Here is a 15,871-nt window from a genome sequence, read left to right as displayed (position 1 = left end):
AATAATGATCATTTAGACCAACCACACTCAACAAATTACGTCCAACTACCTCCGTTAAATACATTTTGGTCTTCATTGTGTTTGAAGTGATTGATGGTTTGTGGGCGTGGCTAGTAATCCTCCCGCGTCAACGTGCACTGGTCCAATCAGAATGTCTCTTGTAGATTCTACATCCGTTACCATACAGGCACACGACAGACAGGATAACGTGATATTGTTTCCATGTGTTTTTAGTTCTTTTATTGTGCACTTTTTAGTGTTTCATGTAGTTTCAGAGGCTGTAGGATTTCCATAAAGACTCGTCCTTGCAGCAGTGGCAGACTTTGTGCATTAACGACAAGCGGAATAGTTTACGCCATATAAACAAGTGTCCTCAGGATTCCAAAATAACGTTACCGCAGCAGCGAGTTGGGAAAACTATACAGTATGTATTTCACCTTATGAAATTACCTTACTTTATGTAATTGCCATATTGCCATAGCAGAGTAGCAACATTTGATTTTATTAGGCCTTACATTTGCTGAACGTAAAAAGAAGGACGCTATTGAAGTTTGTGTTATATATCCTCTTTGTAGTTCTTAATCTGTCAATCATGCTGTTTAAACTGTCAATAAAGAGTACTGGACATTTGCATCTTTTGATTCTCGTTATATGCCTTCACAAGAGTTTCTGATGACTCCTGGAAGCCATTTATTATGTACACATATTGTACAAATACTTCAACAACAAAGAGGAGAAAAGAGCTTTATTGCCAAGTTTATCAAAATCACAATACAACATGCAGCACTAATGTCATACGTTAAACTGTGTATAAAAATAGTACAAAATGTTTGTCTTTTTTCATTATATTGCTCCAACAGCAAAGCCATGAGTAGCGGAAGAGATGAGAACCTCCTGAGGATGACAAAGGACGACCTGCAGCGCTGGATCCAGGAAGAGGTGGACCGAAACCCTCATCTGATGCAGAGACGTGAACAGCTTACACAGGTGGAGGAGTGGGTGAAGCTGAAGGAGAGAGACTCAACCTACACCCGCCTTCTGTACAGCAATGCCTCCGAGTAAGTTGTGTTTTTCAGTGACTAATGCCAATATCTTAAAGTCTGGGTGACCCTTTGACTGTGTTTATATCAGATCCGTCCTTGAGTGCGAGTCGGTGATGAAGGGTCTTTATGGAATGCTGGGATTGGAGTACAAAGACGAGGACTCGGAAGAGGAAGGAGGAGGAGGAGGAGAACCACGACCACAGGACGTCATTCATATCACAGATGATGATGAGGAGGATAGACAGGAAATTAGTGTCTGTAATGGAGATGATGATGATGATCTTGTTGTCATTGATCTGGGAGGTAAGAGACAAATATTGTAATGGAAAGTGCTTGAAATAATAATATTTTTAAATGATGGCATTGTAATTAAAAATCTAATACCATTTTGGGCTCATGACTTTGGTTATTCTTTTGCAGCCACCAAAGAATCCTTGGAACCGATGGTGAGTATGTTAACTTAAAAAAAAAAATGGTGTTAGACATGCTGATATTATTTTGCGCTTATAATTTTTTATTGTCTTTTTTTCTGTTCATTTTGCTCTTTTCATAGTTTTTATTCATTTTTCATTGATTATTCCATTTTATGACTGACTTTTCTTTCTTTCAGCTTGAAAAGGTGACTATGGCCATTCAGAAGTCATCCAAACTTGTTCAGGACTTAGTCCAGATGGTGAACAAAACCTCCGCAAGCACTGCACCACCACCATCATCATCATCATCCGACATCACCAAAAGACCCTCATCAACCTCGGCCCCCGAGAACAGCCGTTCTGAATCTGTCACACCAAAACTGGAAAGAACGGAGAACTCGATTGCAATAGTTAAGACCGAATCTCTTTTGAAAGTACCTGAAATGTCCTCCCTTCTCTGCAAATCAGAACAAATCAAATCTATTGCCGGACAAAATTCAGATTCTAGACCAATTAAGACTGAACCTGAAATGACTGCAATAGCAGCTTGTGAAATTAACATTTCAAAACAACACGAAACCGCTCCTAGTCAAAACTATGCATCCATAAAATTAATCAAGACAGAACCTCAATTGACAGCAGTGACTCCTTCAGAAATGTCTTTGATTCCAAGCAAACAACCAGAAACTATTATCAGTGCTAATTCTGAATCCATTGTGAAAATCAAATCTGAGCCTCAGTTGACAGTAGTACAGTCAGAAATGTCTTCGCCTCCTAACAATTCAAAACTATTCAAAATGCATTCCAGTGATAATTCGAAATCCATTGCAGAAATGAAGACTGACCCTCAGCTGACAACATTAACTCCTGAAAAACAGTTGCTTGAAAGCGATTCAGAACAGTCCGAGTGTTTCAATTCAGATCGCAGTGCAACATTTAAAACTGAACTTAAATTATCAGCAATGACTTCTCCTGAAATCCCTTCACTTTCAGGTGATTCAAAACAATTGAAAGCTAGTGCCGGTCATAATTCACCATCCATAGCATCAAATGAGTCTGGTCCTCAAGTGACACCAGTGACCCCTTCAGAAGTGTCTTCGCCTGTAAGCAGTACAGAACAAATGGACACTTTTGACAGTGATGATACAGCATTAATTGAAACAAACCAGACTGAGCCTGAGTCGACCAAAGAGATTTCTCCTGAAGAAGAACCTGAGAATATTGACAGTTGTGATTCCACGGACAAGACGGAAAAGCCAACAACAAGGAGCAAATCTGCTAAATATTCTGTGCCCCTGACAAGTCCATCAGCCAATCTGCGATCAAAAAATTCTACGTCCCTGGCCAGCACTTCCAGCCTGCAAAATGAAGCGAGTCCACCATCATCACCTGGAGATAGTTTTGAGGAACCGTCTGATACAGAGGACCCAGATTACCTGCCGCCTACTAGCCCTATACCCAGTGATGATCCCCCTGAATCCCCCCCCAGTGATGTTTCTTTGGAACCTTCCAAAGCTTCAAAAAGTACGCTTTTTAAAAAAATTTTTTTTACAGTTTATACCTTGGTATATTAACTTAAGCATTGCATATTGTGTTACAGATGTACCTAGTCTGTTATGAATAATCTTACATTTTGATTTCTATCATCCATTTTAGTTCAAAATATTTTAGTTGGGGTCAGTGAGTTTTATTTTATTTATTCAGCAAAGATTCAAACAGCAAAGATGAAAAAAAATTATATTATAACATGGTTAATATGTTTAGAACATTGTGGGGTTGAATGTCCAGTAAAAAATAAATAAGTGTGTATAAAATTACATGATTTTCGTTACCGCTCCCATCATCCATCCATCCATCCAGTCAGTAACAGTATTTTTCCTCTGTCACTGTTCTTCTTAGGTTCCAAGCCCTCATCTAAAGATTTCTCTGTGATTTCTAAAGCACATACAACTCCAGAGACAAAACTCAAGGTCAACTCGGAAGTTTTGGGAAAAAAGAAACCCGACTTGTGTCAAGGAACAGTGCAAGAAGTCCAAACAACGGGTACGAATGATCTATTCTGTATCTTTCCAAAAAAACAAGCATTTTTTCCTTATTCATTGTGGTATTCATTGGTTATAAATGACATTCTCTGACCTGTCTCATCTATTTTTTTTTTATTTTTTTTTATACCTTTGTATATTAACTTGAGCATTGCATATTGTGTTACAGATGTACCTAGTCTGTTATGAATAATCTTACATTTTGATTTCTATCATCCGTTTTAGTTCAAAATATTGTAGTTGGGGTCAGTGAGTTTTATTTATTCAGCAAAGATGAAAAAAATTACATTATAACATGCTTAATATGTTTAGAACATTGTGGGGTTGAATGTCCAGTAAAAAATAAATAAGTGTGTATAAAATTACATGATTTTCGTTACTGCTCCCATCCATCCATCCATCCATCCATCCATCCAGTCAGTAACAGTATTTTTCCTCTGTCACTGTTCTTCTTAGGTTCCAAGCCCTCATCTAAAGATTTCTCTGTGATTTCTAAAGCACATACAATTCCAGAGATGAAACTCAAGGTCAACTCGGAAGTTTTGGGGAAAAGGAAACCCGACTTGTGGTGTCAAGGAACAGTGCAAGAAGTCCAAACAAAGGGTAAGAATGATCTATTCTGTATCTTTCCAAAAAAACAAGCATTTTTTCTTATTCATTGTGGTATTCATTGGTTATAAATGACATTCTCTGATCTGTCTCATCTTTTTTTTTTTTTTTTTTTTCCTTTTTTTTTTCTAGAGAAGGAACTCAAATATAAGGTGGAGTTTAAGCATGGTAAACAGATTCTGCTGTCTGCTCATCATGTGGCCCCTGCAACGCGTCCGGTGCTGAAGGATTTGTTTGTTGGCTGTCGTGTTGTGGCAAGCTATACAAATGATAAAGGAAAGATCTTGTTTAATGCTGGCGTGCTGGTTGAGCTTCCTGAGCGCAAGAATCGCATGAGGTGAATTTATGACTGCAGTATAAATGTAGATAGTATTTGTTTCTCAGACAAATTCTGGATGTGAAAATTTTCTTTAGAGATATCTCTAAAGTTTTGCTAAATGTTTCTGTCAGGTTCTTGGTGTTTTATGATGATGGCCTGGCAGCGTATCTGGCACTGCCAGACTTTCATGTTGTCTGCAAACAAAGTAAGAGATTCTCTTTCATACTCCATTTCAGTCTTAGTTTAATAAATCCCCTGAAAACGCTTGACTTCTAAAATTTTTTTTTTTTTTTATCGTTTGTGTTTCTTTGCAGCGAAAAAGGTGTGGAGGGACATCGAGGATGAGGAATGTCGGGCTCAGGTGAAGGAATATATGCGTGTCTTTCCCAACCCCATTGCTGTGGTGCTTCGCATAGGGCAAGACACCAAGGCGGTGCGAAATGGCAAGTTTGAGACCTGCACAGTGCTTCAGTTGGATGGCAGCCTGATCCAGGTCTGCTACAAGGTGAAGTCCATTGTGGTCTGCTAGTTTTATTCTGTGAACCTGATTCTAACCTTTCAAGTGAATCTTATAATTTAGTGACTTTATACAAAGGTACATGAAAGTCAGTGGATACTTCCTGAGAATGTCACAGCATATTTCATATTCTAAACTCACTTGACAAGCCCCACTGACAGATTTAAGGAGATTCTGATCTTGAATGCTGGATTTTGATGTTGATAAATGTGTCGTCGTTGTTGTTATTTTTTCAGAAAGACAAGCAAAAAGAGTGGATTTATAAAGGCTCAGACAAGTTGGAACACATTGTAAATATCAAGAAACGTCTTGGTAAAGACAAACCAGAACAAACCTCTACCTCTCCACAGAGAACAGAACAATCACCAGAACAACAGAAAACTCAACAACCTGATAAAACCGGTAGTTTTTTTGTGTTTGGTATTCATTCACTTTTCCTGTCTCTTGTATGAACATTTACAACTACACTAGGGCTGGGTATCGATTCAGATGTTACAATTCGATTCAATTACAATTCGCAAGCTCTCAATTTGATTCAATTTCGATTCGACTCAGTGAATATATATTTAATACAAATCCTATATGTATGTGTATATATATATATATATATATATATATATATATATATATATATATATATATATATATATATATATAAAGTGAACATAAGTTTACAAGTGGTTAATTAATAATAGAAATTAAGAGCTACAAACCTGTATATAAAACTTTTTATTTTAGGTACACTTGGGTACATTAAAACAGAATCATATTTACCTGTGCCCTTCCTGTCTAACATATGCAGAAATTGAATAAAGTTATCAAACAGTCTGCGCTGCATTAATTATAAATTATATATAGACTAATCCTTATTAAAGTTGCAAAAGTTATTTAGTCAAGGGCAGTGAGTGTTTTTCTCTGTACCCTTTGTTTTTGGATTAACTTTAACTTTAACGACAGAGATAATTAGTGGCTACTGTGTACTGTCCCTTTAAGACCAGCCGCTGCTGACAGAGACGCGGATCTCACGCGCCTCATTCTCTCTTATGATGAACTCTTCACGTTCATCATAAGACTGCTCTTTTGTTATGAAGATACTCGACAAAGACATTTTGGCATGTGTGTATGTTATTGTTCGTTCAAGCGCGAAAGAGAACTGTATTCTGGGCTGTCTTGTGCGCACACACGATATCAGCGCGAGTCTTTCTGTGTGTCACATTAAGGACGTTCACAGGCAGCGAGCTCTTTTTTGTCTTGTCGCGCATGAATGGTTTAAAAACATTTGCATGAATAAGAGCGGGATTATGTAACATCGCGATTGCGATATGATTAATCGTGCAGCACTAGTTGACGTTATTTTATGATTAAGATAAAACAAACATAAAATCTCACAGCATTAACTATACAATGGAGTTTGCAAGCCTATGAACAGTGGAGGAAAACTAATACTGGCTTTTGGGTAATAGATAAATAAATATGGAAAAAAATCGTTTTGTGGCGTTTGAGAATCGATTTTGAATCGACCACATTTTAAAAAAAGATGAATCGAAAAAAAAACAATTTTGCCCAGCCCTAAACTAGACCTGTGTCCGTATTCTGTAATATAGTATATTGCAATAATTATCGTGCATGGTAGTGTTATCTTGGGCACTTCAAAAAGCAGTGACTAGCTCTGCATTCATTATAATCTGAATTCAATTTTGTTTTCCAACAACCGGTTCAATTTTACAATACAGTATGGCGTATAAATACTCGGTCCGGTTTTTGCTTTGGTCTGAACAAGAACGACAGACAGGCTGACTGAAAATACAGATCCACTTTCTGTCAGTAGGTGAAGCTTATGGAGAAGAGAAAAACAGTGGTTACCCCTGTACACAAAGCAGCGCTGCTCAACTTTCTGTTTCTGACACTCATTTGATTCGACACTCATTTTCAAACAGCCATTCAGATTTTTGTATTCAATGTGGTGTTAATCAAATGACATCAAATACATAAATACTTAGACTTAATATTTTATTTTCAAACATTTGTTTACACATACTTTTAAACATGCCAGCCCAGAAAATATATCTACATATTGTTCTGATTATAGTTGTATTCTTTTGTGAAATTGGTTTACTTCATAAATTGTGTATTATTTTATTGTGTTAGTATTTATTGTTTTAGTATTTATCTCTTATTCTGGTTCTTGTTTAGCAGGAAATGCCGTGCCTCAGCACAACAAAACTTCCTCCTCGACAAAAGTGGCCTCACCAACAGTTACTTCAACGACTGTTAACTCAGCATCTGACACTCCTGCACGCGTGACCCGACAATCTGATACCACAGTCACTAAAACACCATCTATCTCCCCTCAAAATATCATGTCGGCAGCTTTCCAGCCGAAGGTCGTCATCCAGAAGCTGTCTAGGCTCTCGCCCATCTTACCAGCTGTCGGAGTGTCGAAGGGTAGTGTGCGAACAGCAAAATCTGCTATGGCAATCAGTACCTCACATTTAAGGTGAGTAATGGGCTTGTAGTAGTTAAATATGGGATGGTATGGAATACTAACCACCAACCACCTCACACTATATTCCAGAAGTGCAAAACGACACGCCCCTGATGAGGAAGAAGAGTATGTTTCTGAGGAAGGGGAGCATGTTTCAGAGCAAGACCAGTACAAGTCCAAGTCCATATACTTGTATCATCGCTGTTGTCCAGCATGTCTGGATGGGGTAAGACCATCTCAGGTCGACATGCATCATGGTCAAAATCCGCTTCTCATCCCATTGCTTTTTAAGTTTCGGCGAATGACTGCTCGGAGGCGCATCGATGGAAAGGTGGGTGGTGTTTGAGGAAGTTGATCCATTTGGCATTCAGCTACATTGAATGTACGCTACCATTCAAAAGTTTGGGTCGGTAAGATTTTTTTTTTTAAGCTTTTGAAAGAAGTGTCTTATGCTGGCTGCATTTCTTTTAAATAAAAAATATAGAAATACTGTGAAATATTACAATTCAAAATAAATGTTTTCTATTGTCAAATATTTTCAGCATCATTAGAACTAGAAAAGAATTTTCAGCATCATTACTCCAGTCTTCAGCATCACATGATCCTTCAGAAATCATTCTAATTTGCTGACTTTCTGTTCAAGAAACATTTTTGATAATTATCAATGTTGAAAAAAGTTGTGCTGCTTCATATTTTGTGAAAACCATGATACTTTTTCCAGGATTCTTTGATGAATAGAAAGTTCAAAAGAGCAGCGTTTATTTGAAATAGAAATGTTTTGTAGCAAAAATGTCTTTACTATCATTTGATCAATTAAACTTAATTCTTGTTGGAAAAAAAAGTATTCACTTCTTTAAAAATCATACTGACCCCAAACTTTTGAAAGGAGATGTTTCTCTGTATGTCAGCTGCACATTAATTTTATTATCGTAATGTCTGCTCTTCGCTCTCTTTAGGTGTTTTTCCACATTTTCTATCGTTCTCCTTGTGGGCGGAGCCTGTGTGACATGCAGGAAGTGCAAGAATACTTGATTGAAACACGTTGTGACTTCCTCTTCCTGGAAATGTTCTGTATGGACCCGTTTGTGCTTGTGAATCGCGCCCGACCCCCTTCCACATCAACCAGCCAGCCTCACCTCTACCTGCCGGACATCTCAGTGGGTAGGGAGGTGTTGCCGGTGCCCTGTATAAATGAAGTGGACAATACTCTTGCTCCTAATGTCACTTACACAAAAGACAGAATTCCAGCTCCAGGTGTTTCCGTCAATACAAGCTTGGACTTCTTGATCGGCTGTGACTGCACAGATGGCTGTCGGGACAGGTACTTGACTAAATAAATAGGTTTGAATTTTAAATTATGGATATCATTATTAAACACATTTAATTTCTATGTGTGACAGGTCAAAGTGCGCATGTCACCAGCTGACCATTGGGGCCACGTCCTTATGCAGTGGCGGTCCAGTAGATGTTAGTGCTGGATACACACATAAGAGGTTGCCAACAAGCTTGCCAACAGGGTAAGAAACAACCTCTGACTGATTCTTGTTTGATTACAACGAAATTTTGCCTCACCAAAATCAGATGTATTGCATCATTGTTACAGTGTTCATTTTATTGAAAGAAAATATCATCATGATCTGCTCCAGATCAGTGCATAACTAGATACACTATCATTCAAAAGTTTGTGGTCAGTAAGATTTTGTTTAAATGTTTTTGAATTAAGCTTCTTAGGCTCACCAAGATTGCATTTATTTGATCAAAAAATCAGTAAAACAGTACTATTGTGCAATATTATTACAATTTAAAGTAATGTTTTTCTATTTTAATAATATATTGTAAAATGCAGTGTACTTTTTTCAGCATCATTACTCCAGTCTTCAGAGTCACATGATCCTTCAGAAATCATTTGAATATGCTGATTTGCTGATCAAGAAGTATTATGTTGGAAAGTTGTGCTGCCTAATATTTTTATGGATTTTTTTTTTTTCCAGGATTCTTTGATAAATAGAAAAAACACAAAAAACAGCATTTATTTAAAATGGAAATCTTTTGTTACATTATAAATGTTTTACTGACACTATTAATCAAATTAATGCATTTTTGCTGAAAAAAATAAAATCCTTCCTCCGCTTTTGAATGGTAGCGTATAATTTTCTCACCTCAAAAATGACCAATGTTGGGGAAAGTTACTTTTAAAAGTAATGCATTACAATATTGTGTTACTCCCTAAAAAAAAAGTAATTAAATACGTTACGTAGTTACTTTTAATGGAAAGTTATGTTATTTTTGTGTTACTTTTTCTCACCTGGGCTAGACTTGCCTGTTTGATTTTTAATAATAAATAAACAAAATTTCTAATCTTTCACACCAAAAGTGAAATGAATAAACTTTCTGCTGGATTGCAGAAGAATAGGTCGCAGTAGAAGTAAGTTCAACACTCTCATTTTAGCAATAAAAACAAGTCTTTTTTTTCTTATTAGTATGGTGTAATTGGATCATCAAAGGTCACCAGCAAAGACATTGGATAGACATTAAATATATTAATGTTAACATATTTAATTATTGTAGGTTTGTGTAATATTCTGAGTTTGCATTTCACTGTTTTAATTCATTTTGAGGAATACTGAATCTGTTTTTGTATGAGTAAATGCCTGTTCACATTTAGTCTAGAACTACAATAACCATCATGTTCACACAGCACGCAATTTGCATTGCATTTATTCCCGATTTCTCTTAACATGGGAACAGAGGTGTCAGTCAATACATGGGAAAACAACGTAACTTACATTGCTTATTTGAAAAAGTAAAAGGTAATGGGCTACTTTACTCATTACTTGAAAAAGTTGTCTGATTACGTAACTCCTGTTTACATGTAATGCATGATAATCCAACACTGAATATGACATTGCACTTATGTTTTCAAACACCCTAGCTCCTCTCTCACTCTCTTTCCATCTCTGTAGGGTGTACGAGTGTAACCCCCTGTGCCGCTGTGACCCGAGAATGTGCAGCAACAGGCTGGTTCAGCACGGTCTGCAGCTGCGGCTGGAGCTCTTCATGACACAGCACAAGGGATGGGGCATCCGCTGCAGAGATGATGTGGCCAAGGGCACATTCGTCTGCGTTTTCACTGGTAAGCAATCATGCATTTGAACCGAAAACCTTTTAGACCCAAACATTATTCCTTACCACCTCCTTCTATCACCTCATAGGTAAAATAGTGAACGAAGACAAAGTGAATGAAGATGACACTGTGTCCGGCAATGACTATTTGGCCAACCTTGACTTCATTGAGGGGGTGGAGAAACTGAAAGAGGGTTATGAGAGCGAGGCGTTCTGCTCGGACACAGAGGTCGAAAGCAACAAGAGGACCTTAACCATGAAAACAGGGCCGTTGTGGAAAAAAACTCTCTACCAAGAAGACTCTAGCAGTGGCGAAGGTGTGTTGTGTGTGTACATTTTCACCATATAACCAAGCAAATGTGTGACGTTTTACTTGTATGTGTAACTGATTTTTTTTTTCTCCTTTTTCATAGAAAGTGAAGAACCTATGGAGCTGGTCACAGAACAAGAGCAAATGGAAGGTAAGATGCAGTGTGATGTGAGTGTTATTTATATACCGTTATTTTTTTTAATATTTTAAATTAGCCTTAATTTTTTTATAGGTTCATTTTTCACTTAAATGTTTAGCAATTTTTTTTACGCTTTAGGTTTGATTTATAATTTAAGTATTTTAGTTACTTTTTAGTTGTATTTATTTCCAGTTATTCGTTTTAGTGCTTTAACTTATTTTAGTTAGTTATCTTATTTTTTACCTAAAGTTTTCTCATTTTCATTTAGGTAAAATTTTTATTTCAGCTTTATTTCAATATATTGGTTTAGTTAATAATAATAATAATCCTAGTTAGATGGAGAGTAAATCGTGACTTTAATCATCCCATTTTGTATAATTTGCTGGTGATGTGGAAAGTAAATATTAGTAACTAATGAGACTATGAAAGTTTAGGGCATACTATAGATGTACCTCATAAAATCTTTGTCATAAAGTCATAAAGTGTTAAGACTGGCTCGTTGTTTCAAAGTGTTTGATGTGAGTGTTGACATGACCTTTAAACTTACATATAATTTTGATTCATGCATTTGACAAAGACTTTTCTCCTATTCAAGTTGCATTCAAGTTGTACATTTTATAAGTTCATGAATTCCCTTGGATTTTCCCCTATAATTTTATTATTACTTTGTTCGACAACATTTAAATGCTCGTGTAGTTACTTTAGCTTTATCTTTGATATAAAACAGACTAATCCTAAATCCAGTTTTGGAATGCAGCCATGAACAATAAATCTAGCAACTTTTTTTGCATCATTCATGTTGCTCTATTATGTAGCAAACTTGCCTGATGTTTTTCTTGGCCTGTCTTCTTTACCGGTTCAGTCTGTGAGTCCTTAGGCGCGACAATACTATCCCATAAGCCACATGAAGCATCTAAAGATGCTCAGAAGAAAGTGACCAAACAAATAAGAGAGGACGGTCAGTTTTTATTCTCTTGAAGAATCACTTTTCATAATTTTATGCTTTTAGCGTTTCATTGAATTTGCTGAGTCTATAATTTGTGATTCTAGGTCAAGAGGCCTCAGGTCCAAAGCGTTGCTTTGCCATAAAGTCCTGCCAGAGAAGAGTAAAACCATTAGAAACCACTGACACACAAAATGAGAAAACGAGGACAGCTCTGTCTGCCAACAACACCCGCAGACTGTTCAATGGCGAGGAGAGCTGTTACATTATTGACGCGAGACAAGAGGGCAACCTCGGCCGCTACATCAATGTAAGCTAAACCTAAACCTTTTGTGATTGTAAATGTGCCAACAATAATACAAATTTGTAAAAACGATGCACTTTTATCTTTTTGTTTTACTGTTAATCCTGCCTCTCTCAACAGCATAGCTGCAGTCCAAATTTGTTTGTCCAGAACGTCTTTGTGGACACTCATGACCTCCGGTTCCCATGGGTGGCGTTCTTTGCCAGCAAGTCAGTTCCTTCATTCATAACAGCTTGATTATCTATTGAATTGTGTTGATATACTTCAAAATGAGTGATGTTTACCCACGTTTTGATTGGGAACTCTGACTATGGATTTCATAAGTGTTTCCTAATTCAGGATCATAAATTAACTAAATTCTTATGGGCCATTCACACAGAGTGTGTTTTTTCTATTCAACTGCACAAATTTTCTATTTCAATTTTTTTTATTTGATATCATTGTTTGTCTGTGTGACGCTAGACGGATGTGTTTTTCCAGTTAAAAACGTGAGACGCAGGTCAGTGGAATGAAAAAGAGGTGCGTTTCTTTTAACTTGAGCGGCAACTAGGGGTGTGCCGGTTACAGAATTGGTGATGACGGTTATGACATGAGTCAAATGTGACGGTTCGTAACATAACTGGGGGGTGGGGGGGGGGGGGGGTGGGGGCGTTGCGACGTTCGTCTGTTATAGGACAACTTAGTTTGAATAAAGGAGCAGACACTGATTACCTATTTGAGAAAATGTAAAAAAAATAAAATTAATATTTGTGTAGTGCTCAATGTTGTTATCGATAGAGATATTTCGTCCGCCACCGCATCACAAAACTCGTCATCCGCACCAACGTTTTTTGACCAAATTTCAAAGCCTCACCCGCCCGCCATCCGCTGATTGTTTTGCGGTCTATGGACGATGCAATGCTCTGCTGATGCGAGCCTTAGGAAAGCCCTTGTCTGTTCCAGAAAGGATGCAGCAAAGATATTTAATGCTAATGTATGAGGCATAGGCCTACGCTGAGTTTTATTCATTTACGATGAGATGCGCTCTAGTTCACAATGCAATGCAAGTGAACGCGGCGCACCGGCGCCTCCATGTCATGGTTATTATATTGTCATTTGCTTTTTATTTATTAAATACATGCAATCGGTTGATGAAACATTTATTAAAATTAAGATACAATTTGTACAAAACGAAATTCGCTTTAAAGAAAGGCTGTTAACAATGCAATGCAAGTCAACGCGGCGCGCTGTCGCCTCAATGTCACGGTTATTATATTGTCTACTATATTTGCTTTTTATTTATTAAATACATGCAATTGGTTGATGAAACATTTATTAAAATTAATATACAATTTATACAAAACGAAATTCGCTTTAAAGAAAGGCTTTCTACCAAGAAAAACTTAATGAAGTGGTAAAAATCATGTCTGACGATTTACAAAACAAAACTTGCGTTGGTACTTGGCAAAGAATCAAATACAGTTGGAAACGACGTAGACCATTAATGACACAGACTGTTAACAATTGTTTTTAATTAGTGTTTAAACATTCTCTATGATAAAAAATGTTTGTAAAAAATATTTTAATAACACGGTTTTGGCGGTTATAGAGATCTAATGACGGTGTTCAACTATAACCGTCGGTCTCACGGTTATATACTAACCGTCACACCCCTAGCGGCAACGGTCAAACACATCCGTCTAGTGCATGCTTGCATGGAAAAGCAGTGCAGTGGAATGGTCCCTCAGGGCTGGTGTGTCGTGTGTCTAGAGATGTCAGGGAACAGAGTCCTGACGCGGGCACGGATGGGTGAACCGCTAATATTTGATGTAACAGGTGGAATATTTACGTTGTCATTTGTGGTGTGGATGGGGAATCAATAGGCACGGGCGGACTGCGAAACTGTTTCGACTCAATGCGGTACCCTCTGATAGGCAGCTGCTTTCAAACGGTCCCGTGCTTTTTTTTTTTTTTTCACGCTCTGTAGTCTTAAGAACATCAAAGGTCTCTAATTAAAATGCGATTTGCAGCGTTGAGTACAGCGTTCGCGTGATTGACAGCTTCAGCCATTAAGAATTTCTGTCATCTCTGTATAAAATCTATTTGCAATTTGAAAACAAGTTTTATCTTTCAGTTTCAGAGTTTCGGGAGAAACAACTGCATTTAAATGCAGAGTGAATCCTCTAAAATATTCCGATAATAAATGACAGTAATAGCTCATATTTGGCTATATGTTCTTTTAATTTATGGAGACCTCTAAGCGTCTATATAGCCTATGGTGTGATTTATGCACATTTGTTGAAAATAGCCTATGTGGGCAGATTGTTCACATGCTGTAGGCATAAGTTTTGTTTTGTGTACATGATGGATGCACGTTTTTATCTTTTTTTTTTTCTTTTAATTATTATTAATTACCATGTTGGGCTGTCTTTTTTTCATAAATGCATCAACTCAGAATGCATAATGTTGGTTCACACACACACACACTCACATAATTGCTTGTGTTACATGAGAAAATAAATCATTTTTGTCTACCTGATGTATTAGATTTAATGCAGGTTCGGGTCGCAGTCTTTATTTAATATGGGTCGGGTGCAGAATTAAATTAGTGCTGCTCTCGGATAATGGGTCGGCTGTTCTGTTAAGCACTTCTGTGTGAACAGTCCCTTAGCCATATTTGAATTGCCTTGTAGACAGAATCTTAATGTGTTTGTATGCGGTTTTTCCTGTCTCCTGTGTTTACCAGGCGCATCAAGGCAGGTACGGAGTTGACGTGGGATTATAACTATGAGGTGGGCAGTGTGGAGGGGAAGGTTCTGCTCTGCTGCTGTGGCTCATTGAGGTGCACTGGAAGACTGCTCTGATCTGCCACTTTTAACATAAAACACTAAAGCTGTCTTTGTGTTGTTGACTTTCATCAACATGTCTGAAACGTAGGTGTGTCGCTGTCCTGGAAGAACGTTCCATAAATGTGACCCACTGAATATGAAAAGTGTAATACAATATGTTTTTATTGTTTTTAACCTCTACAAAAAAATGTGAATAGTTATGTGTTTGTGTGTAAATAAAATTTGCAAGTAACAAAAACTACTTTAATTGTAAGATTTGTCGTGTATGTTGTTTTTTCAGTCAGATATGCAAGTATGCATTGGAAAATAAAGCTGAATATGAACAATACCATTAAAATAAGCTATTGTAAAGTAAATCTATGGGTAAACCTATAAGATAACTTGCTATTTATAAAAAATGTAACTACTGTAGATTCCTTCCATGGATATAGTTTTTTTTTTTTGTGAAGACACTAGTGCAGGGGTGTCAAACTCAGTTCCTGGAGGGCCACAGCCCTGCAGAGTTTAGTTTCAACCCTTATTAAACACACCTGATCAGCTAATCAAGTCCTTCAGGCTTATTTGAAAACTGCAGGTGTGTGTTTGTGTGTTGAAGCAGGGTTGGAACAAAACTCTGTAGGGCTGTGGCTCTCCAGGAACTGAGTTTGACACCTGTGCACTAGTGGCTATTGTAGTAACTATGCTTACCGTAGTATCAACCAAAATTACTACAATTTAGTCTCCTTCAAATACAAGTACCTTTTTAACGTTTTATATATATTTTTTCTCTTTGTGAAGACACTGGTGGCTATGTAGT

At 37.3% G+C, this 15,871-nt stretch overlaps 1 protein-coding gene across 6 annotated transcripts; it reads left to right on the top strand.

Moving 5' to 3' along the window:
* Nucleotides 1-163: 163 nt before the first annotated feature.
* setdb1a (SET domain bifurcated histone lysine methyltransferase 1a) lies at nucleotides 164-15,405 on the top strand. Of its 6 annotated transcripts, none has more exons than XM_079878430.1 (22): nucleotides 164-424; nucleotides 861-1,058; nucleotides 1,132-1,346; nucleotides 1,464-1,489; nucleotides 1,654-2,980; nucleotides 3,356-3,499; nucleotides 3,955-4,101; nucleotides 4,240-4,444; nucleotides 4,558-4,631; nucleotides 4,741-4,931; nucleotides 5,180-5,345; nucleotides 7,140-7,440; nucleotides 7,519-7,759; nucleotides 8,385-8,749; nucleotides 8,829-8,945; nucleotides 10,392-10,561; nucleotides 10,641-10,868; nucleotides 10,965-11,012; nucleotides 11,863-11,958; nucleotides 12,051-12,253; nucleotides 12,368-12,456; nucleotides 14,973-15,405. In XM_079878430.1, exons 2-22 carry the CDS (start codon nucleotides 868-870, stop codon nucleotides 15,088-15,090), a joined length of 4,662 nt encoding a protein of 1,553 aa, XP_079734556.1. In that variant the 5' UTR covers nucleotides 164-424; nucleotides 861-867; the 3' UTR covers nucleotides 15,091-15,405. The 6 variants fall into 6 exon arrangements, with proteins under 6 accessions (XP_079734556.1, XP_079734554.1, XP_079734558.1 ...); XM_079878428.1 differs by having other exon boundaries at nucleotides 7,137-7,440; XM_079878432.1 differs by having other exon boundaries at nucleotides 11,878-11,958; nucleotides 14,973-15,326.
* The last annotated feature ends 466 nt before the right edge of the window (nucleotides 15,406-15,871 follow it).

Source organism: Squalius cephalus, assembly GCF_949319135.1.
Source record: "Squalius cephalus genome assembly, chromosome: 8".
NCBI lineage: Eukaryota > Metazoa > Chordata > Actinopteri > Cypriniformes > Leuciscidae > Squalius > Squalius cephalus.
Note: the sequence above shows the minus strand (reverse complement) of the source record. Positions and strands in the feature narration are given on the sequence as shown.

What these genes read in the sequence shown, in the direction of transcription:
- setdb1a (XM_079878428.1), top strand. Translation starts at nt 868, where the DNA reads ATGAGTAGCGGAAGAGATGAGAACCTCCTGAGGATGACAAAGGACGAC. An exon ending in GGAGGCGCATCGATGGAAAG is followed by an intron (nt 7,760 to 8,384) that starts GTGGGTGGTGTT and finishes CGCTCTCTTTAG; the next exon opens with GTGTTTTTCCACATTTTCTA. An exon ending in CCAACAAGCTTGCCAACAGG is followed by an intron (nt 8,946 to 10,391) that starts GTAAGAAACAAC and finishes CCATCTCTGTAG; the next exon opens with GGTGTACGAGTGTAACCCCC.